The sequence below is a fragment of the Patella vulgata genome, chromosome 2 (genome assembly GCF_932274485.2).
Source record: "Patella vulgata chromosome 2, xgPatVulg1.2, whole genome shotgun sequence".
NCBI classification, from domain to species: Eukaryota; Metazoa; Mollusca; class Gastropoda; family Patellidae; genus Patella; species Patella vulgata.
In genome coordinates this window covers 24442153-24460636 of record NC_065880.2, presented here as the reverse complement: position 1 = coordinate 24460636, position 18484 = coordinate 24442153, and the positions used below count along the sequence as shown (strand labels likewise).

Sequence of the window (18484 nt, the reverse complement as noted above, 5' to 3'; positions counted from 1 at the left end):
TTCATGGTGTAATAATCTATATTTGTCATATTATAAATATCACAGATGAAGATAAACATTATCCTAATCTCTGATATACATAAGGACAATTCATAATCATAGACCGTTCTTAAAAACATTAAAAGTTATAAACAAAAGCCATTACATATTTGGGAAAGTTTCTTGGTTGCAAATGATATTGAAAATGACTATACATGCACATATTTTAAGCATGCAAACTACTTTGATTGGTTGTCCATATAAATCTGCCAACCACGATATCTAATCACGTTTCAATGACCATCTTTAATTGATAGATATCATACCCTGTTGTAAAACATAATTGTGAAGTAATTAGTTTGGGGCTAAAAGAATCACATTTTTATCAGATGCAAAATAATTCAAGAGGCAAGGTACAAATTAATGTATTTTCTGAGGAATTTTCAGTTGCACCCCAATGTGTACACAGGACCTCAGTTTTTCGTCCCATCTGAAAGACTATATGTCGTCCCTTGCCAAGGAACTACTGCACCATTAACAAGGGGGAACCATGCCGGAAAATACTGATGAACTTGTTGATGAATGAGTCAATCATAAATGATGCTAGATAATCATACATTCCTATAAACAACATGATGAGATAAATGTAATGCCTTGAATATGATGAATATAAGAAGTCATTTAGCTCTGAAGTGATCCTTTGACAAAATAAAAACTCCCTCAGATTTTTGGTAAAAATTGTCTGAGAACAAGAATATTTTTGGGTATGGTGGCCAGTACACTATTATTCACCATGTTTTGATGTCCGATTGGGCATTTTCCTGGTTAGACAATTTAGGACGTTTTGAAAATAGCGTCGGACATATCCGGAATATACAGGCAAGATCCCATCACTTGTATGGCCTTAATAATGGTCATATTATATAATGAATAATTTAAATCACAGTGGTGTGAAATTGGTGTCAAGTGTGTAGTAAACACTGGCTTCAAGTACCGGTATATAACATTTTTAAATGGCCATTTATGTGTTTGTTAAGCCCAGTTAGGTATACATACATATTAATATAACAAGTTAAACACAGTCATAACACAACTATATCCCAAACTTAACACTGAACTTGAATTAACCCAATTTCAATACGCATAATGGTCTTTCTGCCTATACACAGTCACAATAAACATTCAAGAAACTTTAAATTGTCCAATATTATCTGTTAACACAGCAAATAATTAAATCCTACACAATTCATATTAAACTTTGTTCACATATTTTACATCCATTGATTGGAATGTCAACTATATGCAAGCCATAATCAACAGTATATTATTTATTGTCGACAGATTTAATGTCTTCTATATACATATAAAAAATCACAAAATCAATAACACATAGTCTTAATACTATTAATCTAATTCAACTCTCTGTGGTAAACCTAATGACACTGATTTTGTGAGGCGAACTTTACTGGTGGCCTCTTCTAGATCTGACATAGCTATACTACGAAATCCTTCACTATTAGATCTGAAAGATAACAGAATTCAGCAATTATAATCAAACCTATCATCATTTCCTAATTAGGAATGTAACATCTTGATATAAGTATTAAGTGCAGGAGAATCACACCATAATTAACGGAACTCTCTGAATACAAACTTCCCAGAAAAGATACATTGCAAAAAAACAATGAGGCTGATGTCCCCTGCCGCCATCCCAAATTAAATTGATGAAACATTAATTAATTGCACGTTTATCTTTTTGAAAAGTATCGAGCAATCAAATTGATTATCAATACTTAGTCTAAGCAGAAAATGTTCAAGATCGAACTCAGTCAAGGTTTTGCAGTACCTGGAAGTGAAGCTCTACACTAAGTTTCATCACTCTCCATAAGTTAGAATTAAAGTTATCTTGTACAAAAGAATTGACGAATGAAGTTGCTTAGCTCTGCTTAGCTCTAGCAGAAAATGTTAATCATTAAAGTCAATCAAGAAATCCACCTAAAGTTTAAACATTCTACCTCAATTAAAAGCAGAGTTATTATGTTCCAAAGTCAGACAGATGTACAGATCCATTTTAATAGTCCCCTGCTTCCTTTGAAAGGTGGGGGGACAAAAAAAATAAAATAAAGGATACTGTCATCTCTAGTCATTGCACAACTGGGTAATTGAGGCCACATTATAGTCACCCCACACATTGAATTTTTACTTGGCTTAATTCAATATACATGTTGAGGATTTTAGAAATCGTAGCTAATATATGAATTGTAAAATCTGTTTACTTACGCATCATATCTGGTAGCCTGTACAAACTCATGTACTACACTAACAGCTGCGGCTCTACATACTTCTCTTAAATCACTACCAGAAAACCCTTCTGTTATAGCAGATAGTCGAACATACTCTACATTATCATCAACCTGGTAGAAAATAACATAAGAGAGAGTCAGAAATGGTGTTTAATGTCCTCTTGACACAAACTTGGTCATTTTGGGACTAACATGCTTCAATTTTATTTCAATAATCCACTTGCCCATTGGGATCTTTTGTAGTGGATGGAAACTGGAGGGCCTGAAGAAAACCCACAAAGTTGGACAAGTGACCCTACTCCTTGTCACGTACAAGCTGGGAATTGAAACCACACTAAATGACTTATTGACAGACCTTTTGATCAAAAGCACAGATGTTAGACCATTCAAACAGACAACTCCCCCATATACATGTATTTATTGATCCCCAAAGCATCAACTAATCAAATTCATTATCTCTTTTTTGCCTAAGCAGAAAATGCTCATCATCGTCAAGACAATCACCTAATGAACATCACCCCAAGTATGAACATTATAACAGCCCCCTTTGAAAGGCAGGGAACAATAAACCATTCTATAGTTTTCAAGAAATGTTCTCCAACACTGCACGAAAGCAAGTCAAAAATTCAAAAGGTTTCAAAGTAATTGTTGCTTCATACATGTATAGCTAAAAAGTATAACTTACATTTTCATTTTCAAGAATTAATTTTAGGATATGCTCTCGTTGTTTTTTACCCTAAAATATTACATAAGGAATTAAAGCATGATAAAATTTACATTTAAAAAATACATCATCAATATAATAAAATTACTTGTGAATGTTTTATCAATGAGTATTTATTGTTTACTATTGACAGCCACGGTGGCTCAATGAGTAAAGCACTGGCTCATTAACCTGGATGTCCCATGTGTTAACTGAGATTATTCCTTGGGCCTGGCAAGGAAGAATGTGAAATCGTTTGAATGAGACAAAATAAAAAGAGAAGTTTGATTCACACATTAATCAACAAAGAGTAAATGGTAACCTATTGCTAGTATTAGTGTATGTCAAAGATAATTTTTTCAATTGGACATATTGGTATTTAATGATAAAATTGAAAACTTTTGCTTAACAAGTTAATTGACTAATACCGGTAATCCCACATGGAACATGCTGGGCATCCTTCTTAATATAGCTGCATCAACATCTTGAGGTCTGTTTGTGGCCCCCATCACCATTACTTGACATTCATGATTAGTTATTAAACCATCCCAGAAACTCATGAACTGTGTTTTAATCATCACTGTTGCTTCATGATCAGTTGATGTACGAGACCGTAAAAACGAATCTGTAAAAAAGGAATAACAAATTAGCAGCTGTGAGAAATATTAAAATAGAATACGGAATCTCTTGACTTGCACTGTACAATATTGTGAAAATTGAAGCTCTAAAAGGATGATCTGTCCAAATTCAGCATCTTATGCACACAAGCCGGCTTCACCTATGTGAGCAAAAATGTTTTTTTAATCTGATCAAGCCTAAGTTTTTAATCTGATTGAATCCAAGCCATGAGATTATCTACTAAGCCCATTTTAATGCAAAATAAGCATTTAAGATTTAGATATTGACGAAAAAATTACATTTTGGATTGGTGATTTTAAAGAATATCACAACAAGAGACATCATGTACCCCAAATATGTTATTACAGAACAAAACTTTACTCTTGTCTTGCCGGTTAAATTTCAAAATCATTTTAAAAACAATGTGGTATACAGTAATGGAAGTAACTGATTTATACTACAAGTACAATTAAAGTCAAGTCATTAGATTATAACTTACCTATTTCATCAATAAATATAATAGAAGGTTGTAATTTCATAGCCTGAAAGTAAAGATACAATAAGTAAAAGTCTTACATAAGTATCTGAAACTATTAGAAAGATAGGTTGCCAGGCAATAAAACATGTCACAAATGAGCTAAGTCGTCCTAGCAGTCTGTGTATTTATTTGTGGATAAATCACAAAGAGATTTAAAGTTTACCAAAGAGAAAACAGCTTCTGCACGTTTCTGTGATTCACCATACCATTTATCTACTAAAGATGAAACTTGAAGATTGATAAATCTGGCACCTAGAATAAAATGAATGACTTCAATAGAAAAATCTGAGCTTCTCAAGAATAACAATGGATAGAAACCAAACCTTCTTAGTAGTACAATATGCAATGACACAATCCATGATTATTAACTGACTGATCTTGATAACGGTGAGAGTGCACTCACTGAAAAGTTGCAGTTCGTAAACCTAGTGAATATTATCCATAAAGCCACCTGTTATTATATATTGTTTTCACAAAATGCCCAACTGATCATTTAATTAAAAATTCTGATCAAACAAATGATTGTTTAAAGGTAATGCCCAAACCCCATCAGATGGTTGAAAAAAAATCTACCTGCAGCCTTTGCTGTAGCTTTAGCAATCATAGTTTTACCACAACCAGGTGGGCCATATAATAATACCCCTGAAAACAAAGTCAAGTAATATTTCAATAAAGGTAAAAGATCTCCATTTGAATACCATACCATACAAAAGTGAATAATACAAAAATAGCCTTCTATAGTAGTAATACTTTATGTAAGAATTTTCTATGTACAGCACCTAATGTGAACTGTGAACAATAATTACGTTGAAGTTGGAAGCAGGACAAACATGCATCCCTGCCCCCATTTTGTCATTTCTGTATCTGTATTAAAAGGGAGGCAGAATTTTGTCTGGGGGCATTTATCCTAGGGGTTAATAGTTCATTGCGTTTGTTTAGGGATGTTTGTCCTAGTAAGTGTATTGTGATTAGATGGTCGATCATTCTCATAATATATACCTTAAAGCAAACAGAATAATTTGAAGTACCATACCTTTTGGAGGCTGTAATAAAGAAGAATTTCTAAATAAATCCTGACGCTTAAATGGTAGTATTACTGTTTCATTAATATTTTGGATAACATCATCTAATCCTCCGATATCAACCCATTCAACATCTATGGACAACGGGTCAACCAAATTAGCTGCCATGCACAGTTCATACTCAGTAAGCTGGAAAAGAGCAAATGCAATGAATTTTTATTCCTATTGTTCTTTAAATATATATATAGAATGCAAAAAAAACTGAAAAAATTGTCTATTTTCATTCCTCTAAGGAGCTAAATCACTAATACTTTGGACCTAGAAATTGACACAAATGGATCGCAATGCAAATAATAATGTAATATGAATGTATATAAACTGATTTATATTCAATTGTTTCTGTTTTTACAGTAATTTCTAATCAGTTATGTTCGGTGAAATGAGCCATAAGTCTCAATCGAATGGCAATCTCTAGCGTCTGGTTATTCCCGTCTACAGTGATAGTATTTATTGTGCATGCTCTCCAGATAAGGATATGGCATTACTATTTGACATGACTTGTGGAATATGTCTAGCCTTGTTCTTCAAGTCCCTTGTAACAAATGGCGCTGAAACGCATTACAATTGGTGTACCAATGGTAAAATGTTTATTTTGTCTTAAATATTAGATATGAGAACCCCATCTTTTCCCAGTAAGGTCACAACATTAATGTTGATTTAAACTGACAAATAATTCTTGTTTTCCATGTCGAAGACTTTGGATGATATTGAGTTAAGAGACTTAGCTACTTTAATACCATAAAATATTACTCCATTAAAATTGTCATACGAACAATACTGCTTTTTTTTCACTATTCAACAAATTTTATTCAATTTGGAATTTGTATGCAAGCTTAAGTTTTGCCTTTAATCCCCCCCAAAAAACAACACACCTATTGTGCTGTTATAAAAAGAACTGTTAGTCACTGTAAATAAACAAGAAAACTACAGTACACATGCACCAATGTATAATAGTGAATTCTAGACCTACACAATAATATAAGAAATGTGTTGGATCAAAGACATGTTGCTTTTTTGTTTATTTACATTGGCTGACAGTTCCTCTCATAATATCAGAATACATGTGTTCATTTTTTAAGTAAGGCGAAACTATTTGCACTTTGGGTTGTGCATAGCTGAATTTATTTCAACAGTAGTTTTCCTTTATTATCAGGTCTAATGATGATCTAAAAACTAAAAATAAAGCCAAATCACAGATTTTCTTTCCAGTTTAATCTTATAAACATTCAGTTACCTTAAAAACACAACACAGTTTATATGGAAATACAATGTGATTGTATTTCCATATAAACTGTGTTGTGTTTTTAATGTGTTCAATCGCTAAATGCCACTTAAGGATTATATTCAGTTACCTCTTCTACATTTTTCACACCAAGTTGCTTCAGCATTTCTCTAGCCTGAAAAAAATACCCCAAAATTTACACAAACTACTGTTAAAATTTGACAATAAATGTTATTAATACACTGGGAATGAAAGTGATGAACAGGATACGTCTACTACAACAAATATCAGTCTTGATAAAATAATATCAATTGCAATGATCTGTATGAAATTATGTCTTGATATAGTTCATTTCACATTACATCCCATTTTTTTTCTATCAGAACAAATAAAGACAAAGAATTTGAAACTGTACACTATTGTCTCGGGCCAGACCAATATAGAGGTGACGTGACTACCTGTGGCAAACACAAAATCCCATATTTATATCATTGTAGAAGGGGGAGGTGGAGGGTTGTGGGGCGGGCTTCAACTCCCTATGACCCCAATAAATTTTTGGCAGGTCAGTTCTCATCCCACAACCATTTCACCTCGGGCTGTTTCATCCCAAATTTACATTGGTCATTTCATCATCCCATGAAGGTCACGCCAGGAATATTCAGGAATAAATTAACTTTCTATGGATAGAGTCGATTTCTTGGACTACTGTCACAATCATTGTTAAGGATGAGCAAGTTTTGATGGACAATAGTCAAATAACATTGGTTAAAATTAACAGCTGACAACATTAAGATCTATATTGATAAAGACCTACATTTATAGGCCTAATCTAAAGTATTGCATAAGCCTAATATTATCATTTTTGATGACTTTGGCTTTGTTAATCATTAATCAAATTTCAGATCTACATGTATAAAAGGTCCTATGCTTCGATCTCAATTAAAGAGCAGTACCCGTTTCTGAGAAGATGATTTATCTTTTCTTGTAGGGTCCATAGCATTTACAAGCCATTTCACACCAAAATAAGTGATAGCAAATGAAACCGAAAGGCCAAGCATGGTAGAAAGGAGCTTTGCGAAAACTTCTGATCTTGTCATCCCTCGGCTTGTCTGGTGTACTATAGGTTCTGCTACTGCATTTGTCACTCCAGGAATTAGATTATCGGGTAATAGAGGTTTTAATTTCTCAACGACCGTCCCTTTTATATATTCCATTTTCACAAATAACTCGGACGTCGCAACACAATTTTCCGATTCAGTTCAATGGTTCAATGTGGGTTTTCCCATTGGTCCTGATATGTAAATCTACTTCCTGTCTTTCATATGTACAATCGGCTTTCTTCTGAAACGAAAATATAGTCATGTAGTAAAATAAAATATTTCAGAAATATATTGCACGATCCTAATATATACTAAATACATAGACATATGTTAGTTAAATAAATGATTATAATTATTTGTCGGTTAAACTTAAAAATTCATTTTCTAAATATACTGTTTCGTTTTAGATAAGCAATACTAAGTAAAATTTTCTGTAATATCCACTTGGCTGGTAAATTCAGTCTATTTCCTTGTTTTGGTTTGGGGTTTGGCGCTGTTTACAAATATCAAAATCAGTCCAATATTTAAGTTTAGTCATGTATCCTAATTTAATTAAGTCCGCAGGCCTTATCAAATAGACTATAATTACATTTTCTTTTCAAACTAAATTCAATGCATTCATCAAGGAGGAATGGATGAGTCATCGGCAACATTAAAATCATCATTATTTTATGGTGTCAAAAGCAGAAAGTAAGTCCTAAGAAGAGGTCACCTACTACAAATTCTATATTATTAACTCCCCAACAGTTAGTTTGTTCCTGGAATTTTATGTCCACTTCCACCAAAGGTGATATCGTAGACAATTCCCCAACAGCTTACTCTTTAATCTAGATTGATTTGTCTTTCAATATTTACAGGAGAAGGTATGAAATTAAGTCACAGATTGAAAAAAGATTAAAAAGACATACCAAACTTCACCTGCCACAGGATTATAAACCAAGGTAACCTACGGGAAATTGATTATCCTTTTAGAAATTGATTTATTCAAGTTTGATTGATTATTTATTGATGTGCTGTATTACGCCTTCTGACATTAAAGTGGACAGTGGTACGGCACTTAACTCTCAACTAGAATGTCCTAGGTTAAACACCTTTCCATTTCATTTTAATGTTAAGTGCCAATCTTCCAGGAATGTTATTGGTGACAAGCAGTCTATATCTAGATGCATGATATTATTAGCTTATATCAGGTGAATATTTTACTGTTTATAGATTGGGAGGTCCATCTTCAAGCTGGAAAACATTCTTCAAACAGAATGATGCTTTTGATTTCTGTCGAAAAACAGCAGAGGCAGTAAGTTGATATCTCCTCTCTACAAATCCAATATTGTTTTAGAAGTGAATGTTAGTATTTATACACAGACAGAAAAAATACAAAGAGTCAAATGAATAATTAAAGCAACTTGACAGTGGTAATTATTGATATAAAAAGACTGCCTCTTACTAATCCTTGGCCATACTGGAATCCAGAAATAATTCAGTAAAGGTGACTGTCAAGTCACTATATTTTTAAGAATTCCATTTTAATTTAATAACAAGACTCCAGCTGTAAAAGGTTATACTTGAGACAGACCATTATTAACCCAATTTATATAATCTTGTATTCATGAATGCACTGGTTTGAATAATAATTTAGACCAAATTGAATACAAGATAATATTTAATAGATGCACATGTTGAGATTTGTTATTTCAGGACCTTCATGTATTTGCTTTTGAAAAACAAGTGGTTGGTGAAGAGAAAGGACAAAGAATGTATTTAGTTACAAGTTATCCTGTTTTCTGGCATTATTATAGGTATGTGAAATACTGGCATTGATATTATAGGTATGAGAAATGCAGGCATGGTAGTATAAATGAAATGAGTGTTACACTAGGTTGATTTTTACCCAATGGGGCTAGCTTGGTATGGAGTCTGCTCGCATTCTCATTCCTACTCTTCTTATGGACAGTTCATTTGTGACAGGAATCAGCCGTCGACATAGCTCGCTGGGAGCCACAAAAGTGAAGTTGAACTTGGTTTATCAAGTTATGCCTGAGTGTAAATAAAAACCATGATCGATAATCTTGTGTTATATTTTACTAGATTGTTCCCACAGTATTAAACTGATCTGTTTAGAATGGATGTATATTTAAACATGTCTATTGCTGTTTTAATGTTTTAAGTTTTAATTTGAAATAAGATCTATGATTGATTTATTGATTTATTTCATATTTCATAAAAGCATAGGATATTCATTTAAAATTCTTGCAAAATATAAAAAAATAGAACCTTAAAGATAGATTCCCAGAAAAATATTTATCGGGTGGTTATTTCCAATAAAAATATGGCAATTTTGGTATATATGGAAAGTAGAGATATCCAATCTTACTAGAAAAATACTGGATTCCCTGAAAAACACTCATGGATCGTATACAGGACAAAAATGTAAGGGTTCTCCTAATCGACAGCCCAACTATTAGGAATACCTGCACGCGTGACGTCAAAGGTTGCACACAAAGGTTGAGCGCTTGGTGTACATGTTGATAAACTTTATGAAGAGTTAAACGTACAACACTTTCTGAGATAAAAATCACGGAAAAAGACGCGGGCAGTGGATAATCCGAGAATTTAATTAGGATTTGATATTTGTAATAAATAGTCAGCGATTAAAGACACCATCGTCTTGTGTATACAATGAATTCTCCTCTGACTTCGCCCCCGTTGCTATAGGTACCGAGAGAGGTAAGTGACACAAACATGACCTCTTTTGATCGATTTTTATAGCAGGGTATTCCTTGGCAATTATAATGTTTTGAGAAGGATTTGAAGCAAAATTATGATAAATTAATTAGTTTGAATATGTTTTTAGTCCAAATATATCATCAAATTACCCAGTTTGTACGCAGGAATGTATCTTTAAGTTGGTGAAGGAGGTATTTAGTTTATAAGTTATAATAATTTCCACAAGGAGTAGGGTCACCTGTCCAACCTCGTGGGTTTTCTCCAGGTTCTCTGGTTTCCTCCCACTGCTAAAGACTCTTACGTGCAAGCGAATTATTGAAATAAAATTGAACCATATGCTAGTCCCGAAATGACCTAGTTTGTATCGAGTGGACAATAAACTCCATTTTTCTCACTCTTTCTATAATAATTTCGCTATTTACTTCAGACAACTTCCATGTGACAAAAGACTTCATTATGAAATTATTCCTGAAGGTAAATATTTATTATCTATCAATCAAAAGTGTAATCATGTTACAACCCTTAAAATCTTTTATTTAACCTGTTAAGCGTGACTTTTTAAAAGGTTAACTACCCCCTATTGTGTAATTAATTTGACGAAGTGATGAAGAACTATGTACTATGTTCTAAGAATAGGTTGGGGAAAAATACCTCCAAGGCGTTATATTACGCCCTACACACAGTGAGTGGCAGTTGTCCAGGACATAATATAATGTCCTACACATGCAATCGTGGGGGAATTCCCAAGGGATTCCCCCAAGTGACAAACTATGTTCTAAGAATAGGTTGGGAAAAATACCTCCAAGGTGTTATATTACGCCCTACACACAGTGAGTGGTTAAGTTAAGATGAGTGTGTTATATTATTTCCATCGTTATTAACTTTTCAAATGGAATCTATTAATTTTCCGACAGTTCTGAAAATAATTAAAATAAAAGCTGCTGATCATCATTTGAGGGATTTTAAATTCATTCCACCCTGCAATATTGTGAAAGTTGAATCTCTAAAAGGAATATCAGTCCAAAAGTGCACTATGATGAATTTAAATTTTTGCCAACATTCAACAGCCTGTGTGCACAATGATCTTTTGTTAATCTGTTGGAATTTTGAATCCAAGTCGGGGGAGAATAAACTGCTGAAATTTGGGTTAAATGTTAAATGATCAATGAGTACATATTGGTGTGGATTAAGTTGTGAAAAAATAGATTTAGTCCTAAGAATGCAAATCATTAGATAATGTAAACTATGTTGTTTATTGTAGGTAGTGTATGTAAGCTGTACTTTGACTTAGAATATTTGATTGAATTTAATCCAAGTCATAATGGAGACGAAACAGTTGAAATATTTATTAAGGTGACTTTTCTTTTATAGATTGATTTAGGGCAGAATGGCTTAAAGCATCAAGCTTTTGATCTCGAGTTAGTTACTGACGCTATTGTTGATTAAAAAAATCAAAGTCATGATTGCACGATATAAAACTGTGTAGTACATTCTTTGAACAGTCAACTAACTATAATTTTTGTGTGTTTCAGTATATTTGTTACTGGTTAAAGAGAATGTATAATATAGAGTGTAATAGATGTAATGTACTAGATCTAGATGCTAGGTATTATTATTACTTATATACAACATTACTTGTATTAATAAACATAGTGTAATCACTAAAATATATACATATTGACATACTGTATACGGCCCTTAATTATATTAATACTTTGTTTCCTTTTATTTTATTTTCGTTCCATTTTATGTTCTCACTTCATCATACCACTTTAAGGACTGTACCTCTTAAGGTTCAGATCTGGTCTAAATTATGCCATTGTCACATCAATAAATGACCGTCATCATAAAAAATTTGGCCTATGATTTGATTTCTGTTCCCTCGGTCCAGTCCATGAAAACAAAATATGAAAACCAATCAGATTAGTAAAGTATCATGAGATAGTCTAAACTGTTACAGTAAATCCATCACAACGCTCGACTCCAGTAACAAGTTGTATTGGATCTTTAAATTATTTAGCTTGAACTTTCTTTCATATTTCCTTGAAATTTTGTAAGTGTAAAAAATTAATTGCTTATCATATCCTGTTTCAGCACTGATAGAAAATTCAGCCGCCATCTTATTTTCCAATTAAATGATGTGGCCTTCAGAAACAACATAGAAGCTGGTAGGTATTAAACTTATTTTAAAGTTTTAGTACGGTTAAAGTTCCAGTAAGCCAGGTCTGCATTTAACTTACGTAATAATAATACTCTTAATACATGTATATCTTAAAGTCTGATGTGCCATTTGAATTTTTACTATTATAATAAAATGTAAAATTTTTCATGGCTTATTTCAATAATTCACTTGCGCGTAGGAGTCTTTAGCAGTGGGAGGAAACCAAAGGACCGGAAGAAAACCCACGAGGTAGGACAGGCGACCCTACTCCTTGTCAAATACAAGATGGGAATCGAAACCACACCACTTGACGCAATGACAGACCTTCTGATCCAACGCACACGCGTTAACCATTTGGGTTACACTCGAGCAGCATAAATCTAAAAAATTTCAATTGATCATAACTTTGTACCATTTTTTGGAGTGATATTCCTTTTAGAGATTCAACTTTCACAGGGATTCCTATAGCGCTAAATAACGCATTGGGTCTTTAATGTGCAAGGTTTTATGAACATTACTTTTATTTATTGTTTACTAAAATGTAAAACAATTAAATTCTAAAATCCTCTAACCAAACATTTCTTGCAATTTTGTTAAAAACCCTGACCTTTTGAGTGTTTAAGATTTTGGTAGCAGAGCTAGTAACTGTGCAAAAACAAATGTAGGACTAGGCACAGAATACCAGCAAGTAACACTACTCAATGGATTAATTTTGTATTTTTCAGGTTATTTTGTAAGTTTTATTATGAAAAGATTACAAGAAGTGGTAAAACCATGTGAGACAGGTCGTAATATATCTGATTCTGGTATAGATCTTTCTTTAGATATAGAAGAAGATGAAAATGCTGTGGAAACAAGAGAAAAACAGATGTTTGTCGACCAGGAATCTAATGCTTTATCATCAATAAAATCTGTTTCAAAAGATGTAGAGAATTTGCCTGAGGCTAATAAACTGGAGTCAACTACATGTAACAGTGCCACATCTACTGATACATTACATGAAAATATTCAAATACAAGCTGACTTAAAGGAGGAATTTAATGTTGATGATTTGAAATCATTGTTAGTGTATAGATCATGTGATGGTGATGTTACATTTGTTTGTGATACAGGTTGGTCAAAACTAACATGATCTTTGGACCAGGAACTGGATCACAATAGCTTTTCATCTTTCTCTTAGGGGCAACACTCTTTGAAAAAAGTTCATGGCTCTGCCAATTCAAATATGATTGACATGAAATTTGGCATGCTTGTTCCATTTTGGATATGACGACACAATTACAAGATGATGTTGGTTCCTGGTCCATAATACAGGATAAAATATGTCGATTTACTTTTTCAGTTCTCCAGATAATATTTTGAGTCAGATATTTCCATGTTTAGTAATATGAAAGAAGCCAAATTTTGTTTCATTTAAATTCATTTGGAACAGTATTTTAGTTGAGTTCAAAAATGACACTAAAAGTAGTACATTTAAGAAAAAAAATGGAATTGAGATATTTTTTGATTGATTTTACATTTGAGAATTAAAAATATAATATGTCCCAATTCTGATTAGAGCAAATGGTGGTAGCAAATGTTTGGTTTTGTGATGGTTTGTTTTTCCTCAACTTATTTTATTTTCTCTTTCAGGTGTTTACACAAAGAATCGAAATTTTCGTCTGTATTTATCTAATAAACTGGGAAAGAGAAATCCTCTCCTTCTTGCTAAAGATAACAAATATAAAGCTAGAAATATTGGTAATATAGAAATAGATGAACTCTTGTTTATAGATTCTCTTATATCTAATGTCAGGTATATATGATATAATATGTTATATTTTATACTCACATTGTCATACCCCTGTCTTCAATCCGTGTATTGGCCGAGAAAATCCATCCAGATTTTCTGGCGTGGTTCCCCCTTGTCAGTGATGCAGGATGGAGGGCCTGAAAGGACAGCTGTCTAGTTGTTCGAATGGTACGAAAAACCGAGGTCCCGTGTACACATTGGCGTGCACGTAAAAGATCCCTTGACAGTTGAATTCGATATAAGAGTAGGCCGTAGTGCCGCTGTCCGGACAAAATTTCCGTCATGACACGCTGTATGCCATATGCCTGTCTTCATTAGCCCAGTTCGAAGCAGAACAGTAGGACGTTAAACCCCATCTCATTTCATTTCATACCCCTGTCCGTCCACAATTCTTTTAAACAACCACAAGAGAGAAATTTATTATATTTGAAATAACATATAGTTGATATTTAGCTTGCATGTAGGTACAGGACCAAAAGAAAAATCAAGAGTTCAGATAATCAGGGATTGTTCATTGGGTTATAATGATGACCCCTATCGATTTTCTTAATTTTCGTTTGATAAATTACAAATGTGTTTTATAGAGGTATCTCACTGTTCATGTTTTGACTATAAAACTTAAAATTTTTTCTTATTTTAAATTTGTCCAGTGGGATTTGTTAAATTAACATTGATTTTAGATCAAGAACTCATGACTTTGCTGGTGGTGGTGGTTGTATTATGGGGCCTGAAAAGACCTTCTGTATGTTTATGCATAGTTATTGTCTCTGACAACTTAAACTTAAAATCCACTTTCAAAATGCTGGTGGTGGTCATAAACAGTTTGCCTGACAACGTTGTATTTTAACAGTTTATAAGTTATACAATTTGTAATTAATTTGGTATTTGTAACAGCCATACAGATAGTTTACGAATTTTGTCTTTTGACCAAAGAGAACCAGTTGACAAGATGTTCAATTTAAGAAGTAACACAGACAAAAATATTGCAGGTATGCATTATATATCATCTGTTGAACCTTAAAGTAAACAAGCTTCTTCAGTGTGAAATGTTCATTTGTTTTGTAATCTAACGTATCTGATCCATTCACTCGATTTGAAATATGTTTTTGGTTTTTGTCAATTGAAATATCCGTTTGTTGTGTGACCGCTCGTTTGTCTTATTGGTTTCTGTCAGTGCTTGGTGCAGTCCTCATGTGCTTACCATTACAATTAATGCCATTCAATGATTTTGTTTTCAGAGACTATAGAAGGAAATGAGCGTTCCCCATATCCCGAGATAGATATGTTTATATTTCAACTGGTGAATGGTGATAAGAAGAAAGGTTTTATAAGACACTGGACATATTTTACTGCTGGTGAATTGTTGATATATGATATAGGTAGATATAGATGGTGTTATAATATTGGTAGACAACATAAAAGTAACAACATTATGTAAGTAAATCAGTAAAATTACATGTTTTTTTTTTTGGTTCCATTTAAAATAAGAAAGAAAGACCAATATTTAGATTTTAATTTAAAAAGATTAAAATATGTGAATATTCATATATTCTCTCCGGGGTTTAAACATACATTATGCAAGAGGTAAATCTGCCCATTGCAGGTCTTTCTTTGGGCCTTAAATGTTATATAAACTATATAATTAGACATTTATTAACATGACAAGACTATAATAAACTCTCGATGCCACATGATGGGTCCGATTTTCAACAGATTTTAATCCGATCTGCGGTTCAACAGTCATTGATGAATAACCGTAAAAATGGAAAATCAAGACTTTGTTTATTATCGTAACAATCGAGGCTACAGTGTTATTAAAATGAGGATTTCTCCGCTCAGAGTGAAGTAATTTGACTGAAATCTTCAGCATATTCCCATTACATTATCTTTTTTTTAACTATTATTGAGAACTGTCAGCTCTTAATATAATCTTCCATAATGCCACTTTAAATTCATTTGGATCTCCTTACTTTTAATTGATTTTAGTCTAATATGAAGTATTTTTGCTTGGTTGAATATAGTCTAATTTTTGTTTGGTTTATTTTGAAGTATTTTCTATATTTCAGGTTTGTGGTTGATTTAAAGAAAGGTGTTTATTATCAGAAATGTCACGATCCAGACTGTAAACTACAAGGTTTTAAATCAAAAGGTAATGGAGTAATATACACATTAAAGATATGCAAACTTCACAAACTTCTGTTTAGATTTTATAGCCATGCATCAATTTTACGAAGTTATTGCCGGTCTCACCAAAACCATATCCTTTTTATATCGCAGTGTTTCGTTTGATTAGAGCTAATCCCACTTAACACTGCTGTAAAGGAAGCAAATTTCTGTTTCAAATTATGACTGGTCAATAGTCCGATTAACAACCAATAGCTAACTGCGTAACAATATCATTACGCTTTAAACAGAGCTCCAATTTGGACCAAATATGTTTACATAACGTTATGTCATGACTCACGATTTTATTATGCCCAATTAACCTGTGCATAGAAGAATATTGCAGAAAAACCAATTGCGTGACAAACGAGACTATCAACATGGATACAGTGTTAACAATACTGTTTGGTTACGAAAAGTACTTTCACCGTTTTTAATACCTGAAATCACTTTCCAAAGTTTTAGGGAAGACCCCCAGATTAAATGAAGGGCTGTCATGTTGCTGTACTTGGGATAGATTTGATTGAACGGGAAGAATAGATACACTCCCTCAAAGGCTCAAGTATCAGAAGCCAATCCAGCAATGGCCAGAGAGGGATTTCTCAGGCCATTGCTTCAGAAATATGGTCATAGTCATAATGAGAAACCTTACCAAAATTTAGAGGTGTGCTGCAATTTTATACATGTAGTTTATTTCTCCTATTAAAAAAATCTTGTTCACTGAGATTTTTGGAGACAGTGGTAGTGGCCTTATCAACATCCAAGTAAGTCCTTGTTGCCTCCCTTGTGGGGGCTTAGTAATATTGTCTATATTCTGCCTTGTACATGATACTAATCAGCATCTAACTAGAGATGTTATTTTTTGCAGATGAATATATTCCACAAGAAATTTTACCATCTTATTATTTAGACGATTTATTTGATTCGGATGAAGACGATTTTCTTATGGCAGTAGAACAAGCTGAAGATAATTTACAAAATAAAACACAAACCGATGATCTGTCTGATAATGAACTTATGTTTTTTGCTGAAGAATTGGAAAAAGGAGATATGACTGGATAATTATGTCCAATATTTTTATTTATTTTTAAAAAGCATATAAGCTGAATATATTTATGAACGCAAAAACTGATACATGTATTTTTATACACAATGAATTATTGTTATATAATGCAGAGCATTGATTTCTATTGTTAAATGAGATAAACAAATTGAACAACAATATACTTTTTTTGTGGGTATATGTTGCAGGATGAATTACTTGAATCTTTTGGGCAAATTTTAGAAGTAATTTTTCAAATATTTTATTCCATTTGAATAGTTTATTTTTGGCAGCTGAATCAACTTTTAAGATCTCTTCATGTTTGCTTTAGTGCTCTTCTAAATTTAGGGGGGTTGGATGGCCAAATGATTAGCACCTGCATGCTGTATCATAAGGTCTATCATTGAGTCAACTGGTGTGGTTTCGATTCGCCGGTTTTACGAAACAAGGAGTAGGGTCGCCTGTCCAACCTCGTGGGTTTTTTCTGGTTTCCTCCCATTTGAACCATATGTTAGTCCCGAAATTACCTAGTTTGTGTCGAGTGGACGTTAGACCCCATTTCTCTCTCTCTGCTAAATTTAAAGCCAGGAACCACACCAATAACTGGATGAGTCAGCAACTTTTAGTGAGGGTTTACCCCAAATAGAAGCATTTTCTAAGAATAAGCTTGATGTTATATTGAGGGGTGGACTCTATGTCTGACCTATATTTATAATTGAATCATTTCCAAGAGACCTCTGTAACCCACTAACTTATAGTATTACAATGGCTAGTCTGAACAAAGCTTCATATTGTGGTTTAATAGAATAAAAAATCTTAGAAAGTGTTTCCGCAATTATTTATTGTTTGTGAAGGGATATGGACTGACTTGGTTGTCTACAGAGTTCAACTGTAGATATTCAATCTATGGTGCTTAGTTTGATTTCACATTTATCCTACCATACTCTTTGGTTTCATCCGCCACTTATCAAGACACCTGGATGTGAAATATTCCAACTCCAGTTTAGGATGTTTTCCTATCATAAGTCACACATTCTCTGGATAAATGAACTAAAGA

The 18484-nt window shown here is 33.1% G+C and overlaps 2 protein-coding genes across 2 annotated transcripts; one reads left to right on the top strand and one right to left on the bottom strand.

The window, feature by feature from the left end:
* Positions 1-7739, bottom strand: LOC126810790 (outer mitochondrial transmembrane helix translocase). The gene is made up of 10 exons (XM_050536067.2): positions 7399-7739; positions 6576-6620; positions 5175-5352; positions 4715-4783; positions 4305-4393; positions 4103-4145; positions 3414-3610; positions 2968-3018; positions 2260-2393; positions 1-1501 (listed from the first exon to the last, which is right to left on the bottom strand). The coding sequence occupies exons 1-10, from the start codon at positions 7657-7659 to the stop codon at positions 1384-1386; spliced, it is 1185 nt and encodes a 394-aa protein (XP_050392024.1). The 5' UTR covers positions 7660-7739; the 3' UTR covers positions 1-1383.
* Positions 7740-7994: 255 nt separating this feature from the next.
* On the top strand, positions 7995-18439 carry LOC126810782 (DNA-directed primase/polymerase protein). Its single transcript, XM_050536049.2, has 14 exons — positions 7995-8235; positions 8403-8486; positions 8758-8839; positions 9241-9341; positions 10697-10743; positions 11531-11622; positions 11802-11875; positions 12364-12437; positions 13156-13542; positions 14063-14225; positions 15117-15211; positions 15461-15656; positions 16289-16371; positions 17254-18439. The coding sequence occupies exons 1-14, from the start codon at positions 8177-8179 to the stop codon at positions 17445-17447; spliced, it is 1731 nt and encodes a 576-aa protein (XP_050392006.1). The 5' UTR covers positions 7995-8176; the 3' UTR covers positions 17448-18439.
* Positions 18440-18484: the final 45 nt, after the last annotated feature.

Coding starts and splice junctions, on each gene's coding strand:
- LOC126810790 (XM_050536067.2), bottom strand. CDS start 7,659: ATGGAATATATAAAAGGGACGGTCGTTGAGAAATTAAAACCTCTATTA. Junction 4,784..5,174: donor TTTATTACAGCCTCCAAAAG/GTATGGTACTTC, acceptor CTTTGTTTTCAG/GGGTATTATTATATGGCCCA. Junction 2,394..2,967: donor TAATTCTTGAAAATGAAAAT/GTAAGTTATACT, acceptor ATTTTCTACCAG/GTTGATGATAATGTAGAGTA.
- LOC126810782 (XM_050536049.2), top strand. CDS start 8,177: ATGGATGAGTCATCGGCAACATTAAAATCATCATTATTTTATGGTGTC. Junction 11,623..11,801: donor CAGTTGAAATATTTATTAAG/GTGACTTTTCTT, acceptor TGTGTGTTTCAG/TATATTTGTTACTGGTTAAA. Junction 15,212..15,460: donor CACAGACAAAAATATTGCAG/GTATGCATTATA, acceptor TTTTGTTTTCAG/AGACTATAGAAGGAAATGAG.